This window comes from Gossypium arboreum, chromosome 3, assembly GCF_025698485.1.
Source record: "Gossypium arboreum isolate Shixiya-1 chromosome 3, ASM2569848v2, whole genome shotgun sequence".
Taxonomy (NCBI): domain Eukaryota; kingdom Viridiplantae; phylum Streptophyta; class Magnoliopsida; order Malvales; family Malvaceae; genus Gossypium; species Gossypium arboreum.
Window position 1 is genome coordinate 4,116,685 of NC_069072.1, and position 8,284 is coordinate 4,124,968.

An 8,284-nucleotide genomic window follows, 5' to 3' on the forward strand; every position below is an offset into this window, starting at 1 on the left:
ATCAATAAATGATCCAAATGGAGTTATTTGGATGATTTATAGAGTACAAGTCAATAATAGTAGTTATCTAAACTAAACCAAAATATATTTTTATTTAATTTATAATTAAATTGTTTTATAGTGTAAAAATAAATATTTAAAATTTAAAATAATATAAAATTATTTTTAAAAAATACTATAAAGGTTATGTATTATTTTTATTTAATTGAAATTTAATTTTTTAAAAGAATTATGAAAAGACTTTAATAACTTTATCTAAAATCCATAAAATAAAATAAAATTTATCTTATTAAAATAAATCTAAAACTGGAAAATTGCAAATAGAAACAAATTATGATGAAGGGTTGACAAACTTCCCAAAGAATCCAACTCACCCCTATTAAAAAACACCTTTTTGGGAGACTTAGTTGTATAAAATTGTAATTTTATGATTTTTCTAGTCCGAATAAAAATAATGTGAAATTATAGTTTTAAATGATATTTTTCCTTATAGCACTATCCAACCATAAAGAAATTAATAATTAGCTAGGAAAAATCAAAATTAAATGTTTTCGAAACTGGTTTTGTTCTAACACTTCGTAGTAAAGAAGGATTTAAAAACCATAATTAATGGTGATTTACGTTAGAGGACAGTGATCTTAACTTATAATTCCCATGCATTTTTCTCAAATCCTTCAAAATTAAATTCAAAGATAGAGACTTGGATGCAGAAAACTCAAAATACCATAATATAAAAGGCATTGCAAAGATCCCAGTTCAAAAAATGGAGGTCCAAATCCAAACACGAAAGTTAATAAAGCCATCGTCTCCAACACCACTTCACCTCAGAGAATTAAAGCTTTCATGTTTCGATCAAATCGCTCCTCCAGCATTCGGTTCCTTCATTTTCTTTTTTAAAACACCCATTAATGGCCACCAAACACTCAAAAAGCTCGAGTCTTCACTCTCCGATGTATTAACCAAGTTTTACCCTTTTGCTGGTAGGTTCATCCAAGACCGAAACGCCATTGATTGTAACGACCAAGGTGCTGAATATTTAGAAGCTCGAGTCAGTGTTAGTCTAAACCAGTTCATATTGGAAGAGCTTGACGTTAAATTGGTGAACCTTTTGGTTCCTTACCCTAATGAGCTCGTGTTTACCCCAACAATCCTGGCGATTCAAATCAATGAATTCGATTGTGGTGGTTTAGCCATCGGAACCAGCTTTTCCCACAAGTTTGCGGATGGGTTCACGATTTTTGGGTTCATGAATGGATGGGCTACTTGTTGTAGAATTGGTGTCGATGCTGTGAAATGTTTGAGTTTCGAAACTGCATCCCTTTTGCCTGATGGGTTTAAACCAACGTATAAAATCCCTGTCCCGGGTGATAATTTAGATACCCTAATCACAAAGAGGTTCATATTCACCGCGTCCGCCATAGCTGCTCTGAAAGCCAAGGTGGGGGTGGGGCAATTTTCTAGGGCGCAGCTGTTGATCGCCCTCATATGGAAGGTACGTATTTCAATGGCGAAAAAGAAGGACTCATTACAAATTTTCCCATACAATTTTCGTGGGAAAACAGCTATCCCCATACCATCAAATGGAGCAGGCAACCTGTTTATAAACATCCTCGTACGATTCACAGCAAACGACGATAAGAACCCTGATTTGCTGCATTTGGTGAATTTAGTGGGAAATGAACTGAGGAACGCCGCTGAATCATTCGGGGAAGCTGAAACTGCTGAGGATTTGTTCTTGTCGGCGACGAATTCATCGAGGGAGATCCATGAAACACTAAGTAAAGGTGACACTGAAATTTGTATCTTAACGAGCTTGTCTAAGTTTCCATATTACGAAGCTGATTTTGGGTGGGGAATGCCTGGTTGGATAGCCAGTGTGCATAAGGATGTAGAAATGGTTTTGTTGATGGATACTAGGTTTGATGGTGGAGTTGAAGCATGGGTGACATTGGAACCTGATAACATGGTTAGATTTGAGCAAGATCCTGACATTTTGGCTTATACTTGCAAACCTTCGGACTACTTCACTCGATGCTTATTGGGTTCTGAGAAATAAAATCCAAACAGGTGAGTTTAGTCAACGATATAAGTATTGATGTTATGTTTTCCTTAGATTTGAAGTTTCTTTTTTTTTCTTTTTTTCTTTTTTTACCTTTATTTGGTATTAAAAATTAATAATATGAACAAAAGCTTTATTTAATTGGTTGAAGCAATATTTTTTAAAGTTGACATCCAATATATGCTTTGAACTTTATTTTTCAATCTTTAAACCACGACGTATTTATTAAAATGAAAAAATTATGAAACAATATGTGAGTTTGACTATTTTCTTTAAAAACCCATCTAAAGTTAAGCAAAAGTGAATCTAGTGTTAATTAGGGGCAATTTGCTCTTTCTTAAATTATAAGGATTTCAGTAAACAACTTTAATCATTCTTCTCTTATGTTATTGTTTAAAATTTTTAACTTTATCATCAGGTTTTGATTTGGAAAGATTTGACCAAAATAAATTTTGGTTTTAAAACTAATTTAAGGTTAAGGAGTTAATCTTGTTATTGTTGGAAAAATCCAGATATTTCAAAAGAATAAATCTTGAAATATTTGTTTATAAGTTATTATATTTCATTATCTAAAACAAACCAAATTGAGAGGGTGGACTCGCACATTTGATCCAAAAATCTAGTGTGTATATATATATATTTAAGTCTTTCTACTTTTATGATTTCTATCTAATTTTAATTCATCCACCTTAAATCTTAAAAGTATACATTATATGATGAAGTATCCTTGTATCTAACACGTATTAAGCTTTATATGTTGGCATTGGATTCCCATCACCTAATTGAATTCAGGTCCGTTCTTGATATTTTTGGGGTCTTAGGCAAGATAATAAAATGGGGTTTTAGGTTCCTTAAAAGTTGAAAAAAAATTGTAGATCCCTTAAAAGTTAGTAAAAAAATTTTAGACCCTTAAAATTAAAAAGATATTTTTTTGAGCCCGTTAAATGTTTTTTTTTAAAGTTAAAAAAAAGGTTGGGTAACAATATTTTAAACCCTTTTTAACCTTGAACGCTAGGCAGCGATTCCTCCAAACGACCCAAGGGCCAGGCCTAATTGAATTGCTGACAAACTTCTTCCTTCTTTTTTTTTCTTTTTTATTAAGGATTCGTTGCTTGTAGAAGAAACTTATTTTAATCCCATTAACCAAATTATTAGTCTATTGTTACACATTTGTTAATTCATATTCTAATATGACAACTAAAATACTCATTATGACTATTTGATACGCAAATAATGATATTATCATTAAATACATGCTATTATTTACTTTATAAAATTTATGCACCATTAATGAATAAAAACATTATATTTCATCATTAAAATTTTAAATCCAATATCTTATAATTCAAAAATTATTAATATTTTTAAAATAGATTTAAATAAAGCTATTATTATTTATTTATAAACTATTCATATTTTTATTTAATTTAATAACGACGTGTAATATTATTATTTATCGATTTTGCTATTATTCCGTAATAAAATACTAAAATCATGTTTTGGCTTGCAAGGAACAAGAAACATGTTTTGAAATTTCGTGCTTTGCTCAATTCAGTATGTAAGAAAGTTGAAGAAGCAATATAGGGGTTTGCCTTTAAGCTTTGATTGGAGTCAGGTTTAACTTGTAAGGAAGAGATATCAGGAAATACATGTGAAAAACCATAAACATTATCATCATCATCATCATCCCTTGGCGTGCTGGAACACTCTTTGGTCCTTTCTTAAAGCAGTTTCACAAAAACCATCCCATTGATTTACGAAAAAAAGGAATTTGTGATGAATAAGATGTTTACCAAAGGTTGGTCAGTTTCCTACATGCTGCAAAACCGCATTGAAACACTGTTTCATCCTTACAAAACATTGGGGAAATCTTCAGGTGACATGGGTAAGTTACCTGGTTCCGCTGTCAACAACAACCAAGGGCTGAGATTCATTAGCAACAATATGGGATTCTGGAGAAAAGTCGATACTAACATGTCAGTAAATATTTATAATCTTGTTGAATTTCCATTTTGTAAACTAATATTAACCAGTTTCAGGTTTTGGGTTTAAGCAATTTTTTTCTTTGCGTTTAACTGTAGCGCTATGAAGGATGTGAGGGAAAATGATCACAGCCCACCAGGTGCTGGTTCAGGTCTTCCATGGTGCAGTTTCTCACGCTGGTATCAACATGCTCGGGTTTTGTTTTTGGGTCAAAGTCTGGGTTTGGCCCCTCTATTATGCTTAATTTTGAGATTTAGTTCTTACACTTTGATTTATCATAATTTGATCCCTATATTTTTATAGTGTTAATAGTTAGATCATTAACTATTTCCACTAAAATGTTCACTTTGATTTTTTTTTTTTAATTTCCCAAACTTAACAATATTATTTTTTGTTGAAAGGCATTAATTTTTATTATTATTTGTGCTAACTAATAGTACTAACAAGCCTTGACATTATTTGCTAAAGCTAAGGTTGTGAGATATTGATATTCCATGCATAACTTCGGGTAAATTATGTATGTTTGGCTTAAATTTCATCATATGCGTCTTTTTTTTTTTTAAATTATTTGGCTCTTGATATTAGTCCAATTGTTCTAGGTTATACTCGATTTTGATTATAGTTGATTTTTTATTGAAAGGAGAGTTTCTAAAAGAAATCCACGTCAACCTTTTAGTTATTTGTGCCGGTTAATGACAATAAAAATGGTGAATGTACTCAAGAAATCCCTTTATTATAGGGTTCGGATTAAATTATTCTTTTTACTAATAAATGGATCAATTTAATGCATATATTCTTAGAAAGAATCAATAATTAAGACCAAATTGAATAAGAGATAGAATTTACTTTTTTTTAAAATGACATGAAAATTATTTTATTTCATTTTTAGAACAAAATATTTCATCTACAAAATCATAAGAAGCTTTCAAAATATAACTCATTTAAACAGTAAATAACATTTAAAAATAATTGAAATAATAAATTGATCCATTTAATAGCAAATAGATTAATTTGATACAGTCCCTATAATAGAGGGACCAAACAAGTACATTCACCCACTAAAATATTATATTGACCAAATTATGTCAAATAAAAAACACAGGGACAAAAGTTTCAATTTGAGCAGAATAAAAGGATCAAAATCAAAATTTAATCTTCATTTTTCAAAGTTTTAAACAATTCTGAGGATCCTCAATTTCATGCAGGGCAAGATGCCTTTTGGGAGCTGTGTTAGGTTTCTTTTTTCCACTCTGGAAGGTGCAATGTGCCAATTTAAAGAGGATTGAAGGTATATTTATGTCAAAATCCATTACTATCAGTTCCAATAAGAAAAAGAACCCTTGGGAAAACGTATAATACAATGATTACAAATTTGAAATGCATATTCAGGAGAAGCAGAGATGGTGGTGGAAGGGGTGGAAACGGTGGCGGAAGTGGTGGAAAAGGTAGCAACGGCGGCGGAGAAAGTATCCGCTGAGGTGGCGGAAAAGCTTCCCGATGATAGCATGCTGAAAATTGCAGCAATGGAGGTGGAACATGTTTCTGAAATAACTGCCCATGATGCTCATGCCACTACACACTTCATTCACCAGGTAATAAACCATATATCCACACTATGAAATTATCAAAAATTAATTTCTTTTACATCATCTCAATTTTACCATATTAACAGTAAAAATAGGCCTTGTTATAAAAGTAAGATTGCGTTTTACTCCATTTACTTAAAAAGTAAAAAAATTCATCCTTGTACGTTAGATCAAAGAGCACATTGATCCTTTATGTTTAAAATTTCATCAATTTCTACCGTTAAAAACTTACGTAACCGAGAGAATAATAAAAAAGTTATACATGATGTGTCACGTGCACCTCATTTTAATATATAAAGATCACTTTTTAACAATAGAAATGGATAAAATTTTTAACAGAAGGATCAACTTGATCTTTGGTTTAATGTATAATGATTAATTTATTTACTTTTTGAATAAAGGGCCTAAATGTAATTTAACTCTTAATACAAAAGGACCATAGTACTTTTACCCCAATCTAACAAAAGTCTCATTTGTTTTTTTTATCAATTTTTTATAAATATAATTGTTACACAAATTTTTTGACTCTGGGACGTGTTATAATTTAGTGTGTATGTGTGTAGTAAATATACACACGTATAAGATTCTTTATTGTAGGAACAAGATTAAATTAGTTTTTTACTATTAAAAATCATTTTAGTTATTCAATTATTTAAAAATAAAAAAAATGTCAAATTTTATGAGAGTTAATATTTATTATTTAAAAATTATTATTTATTTTAATAATTTTTAAAATTCTGCAGATGAAATATTTTGTTTGAAATTAAATTGTAAATAGAAAAATAAATAACTTTTATGTCATTTTAAACTATAAATATTAATTATGTTAAAATTTAACTTTTAACTTTTAATAATAAAAAACTAAAACAATTCAAAAATTAAAATAATTAATTTGATTTAAATTTCGTCCAAAGTTGATATTATTTGAACTAGGAATAACTCCTCCCCAATCAATAAATAAGAAAATAATGCATTTCAGCGCACTCAAACCCATGTCTTTCTACATTGACAATCATACTCATGTCAATCGAGTTAAAACTCAATCAATAACTATTTATACTTTTTGGTTAAACGTTATACAGGTTGAAGAAATAAAGCATGAGTTGGATGAATTGGTTAGCAAGTTGGAGAAGCAAGGACCCCAAAAATTGATTCATAGGTAAAAATTCTTTGAATAAGTTTTAAAAATAAGTTTGCTATTAATTTTATCAATTCATGTAATTTTTTTAAAACATTTCCTTGTATTAATTGTATAAATATGAATATAATATAAATTATTTATTACATTATTTTTAAAATTGATTGTGTTTTGTGAATAAAGTTATTAGATTTATTATAACAAATTGGTGTCAATATGAAAATAAAAAATAACAAATTGGTGTTAATAAAAATTAATTAACTTAAATTTTTGTAATTTTTAAAGGCTAAGACATTTACCTGTCCTTCTAACATCAACTCTGTATCAATAATATTTAAAAATTTTCAACTAAAGTCTACTCTGTGTAAAAATATGTGTGGGCATTGTTTAAACTTATTCATGAGCTAGCCACATTCGAAGGCCCACCTGAGATATAGGAGGGTTTGGATAAAAGAATGTGATTTGAAAAATATTTTTGACTTGAGCTTCAATATTTAAAAGATGAATATTTCAACAATTAAGGCTCAAATCCAGTCAAGTCTGGCTCATTTTACACTTTTGTAATATAGTTTATTTCACTTTCATATATTATGTAATTTATATTGCATAAAATTAAATATATAACAATACAATTTTGTGTAAACATTAAAAATATGTTAAGTTCTCTAAATTTAAAATTTTAATAAAAATAATTTAAAAGTTAAATATTAAATTAAAACAATATATATTTTTAAAATAATATAAGTGAGCTTAAAATGAGTGGACAAAATTTTAAGATCATATTTCAGGGTGGACTGAGCTTGTGCAAACACAAAGTATACTAATATCATACTTAGGCTTGATTTGAATCCAACTCGGCCCATAAACACCTCTAGCAATGTTTAGATTTATTGTGACTTAAATCCCGTCATGTGTGGATCCTATCCAGAATTATTTGAGTCTAAATAGATTATATCCTATTTGCCTTTTGTAATGTTTAATTCTATTTATAGTAATGGCAATGTAATATATTTAGGTTTAATATATTATTTAGTACCTGACTTTGATATTTTTCTAATGTGGTGCTTATGTTGTTTTTTGGTCCAATTTGGTATCTTTATTTGACCAAAATAATATATTTTGGTACCAAAAAGTAACGATTAACTTTTAGTGTTTACATCGAGTTTTAGAGTGGATTTAATGAAAGTTAATTGTTAATATTATTAGGTTTGAATTTTTTATGATTTTGTTAAGAGGATAAATTTAGTGTTAATTGTGAATTTGTTTAATTTTATATTTAATTTGTCAAATACGATCCAATGGATGTAATTTTATTCGAGTTTTGAGGATGATTTTATGAAAATTAATAAATCAAATTTAAAAGTTAAATTAAATACTAAAAATTAACACGATTATTTTTAGATACCAAAATATATAACTTTTATCAAATAATTCAAATATCAAATTAAATCAAAATAACAAAGATATTACATTAAGAAAATATATCAAAATTAAATACCAAATTCTGTATTGCTCCAT

The 8,284-nt window shown here is 28.6% G+C and overlaps 2 protein-coding genes across 2 annotated transcripts; both read left to right on the forward strand.

Annotated features, from left to right (window-relative positions):
• Positions 1–740: 740 nt before the first annotated feature.
• Positions 741–2,083, forward strand: LOC108475054 (acetyl-CoA-benzylalcohol acetyltransferase-like). The gene has a single exon (XM_017777062.2). It carries the CDS (start codon positions 764–766, stop codon positions 2,054–2,056), a length of 1,293 nt encoding a protein of 430 aa, XP_017632551.1. The 5' UTR covers positions 741–763; the 3' UTR covers positions 2,057–2,083.
• Positions 2,084–3,656: 1,573 nt separating this feature from the next.
• LOC108475561 (uncharacterized) lies at positions 3,657–6,926 on the forward strand. Its single transcript, XM_017777539.2, has 5 exons — positions 3,657–4,035; positions 4,141–4,221; positions 5,248–5,330; positions 5,432–5,634; positions 6,711–6,926. Exons 1-5 carry the CDS (start codon positions 3,836–3,838, stop codon positions 6,789–6,791), a joined length of 648 nt encoding a protein of 215 aa, XP_017633028.2. The 5' UTR covers positions 3,657–3,835; the 3' UTR covers positions 6,792–6,926.
• The last annotated feature ends 1,358 nt before the right edge of the window (positions 6,927–8,284 follow it).

Bases quoted from the DNA above. Each gene is read 5' to 3' on its own strand.
- LOC108475054 (XM_017777062.2), top strand. From the start codon at position 764: ATGGAGGTCCAAATCCAAACACGAAAGTTAATAAAGCCATCGTCTCCA.
- LOC108475561 (XM_017777539.2), top strand. From the start codon at position 3,836: ATGAATAAGATGTTTACCAAAGGTTGGTCAGTTTCCTACATGCTGCAA. The intron at 4,036-4,140 runs GTCAGTAAATAT...GTTTAACTGTAG, and splicing joins AGAAAAGTCGATACTAACAT to CGCTATGAAGGATGTGAGGG. The intron at 5,635-6,710 runs GTAATAAACCAT...AACGTTATACAG, and splicing joins CTACACACTTCATTCACCAG to GTTGAAGAAATAAAGCATGA.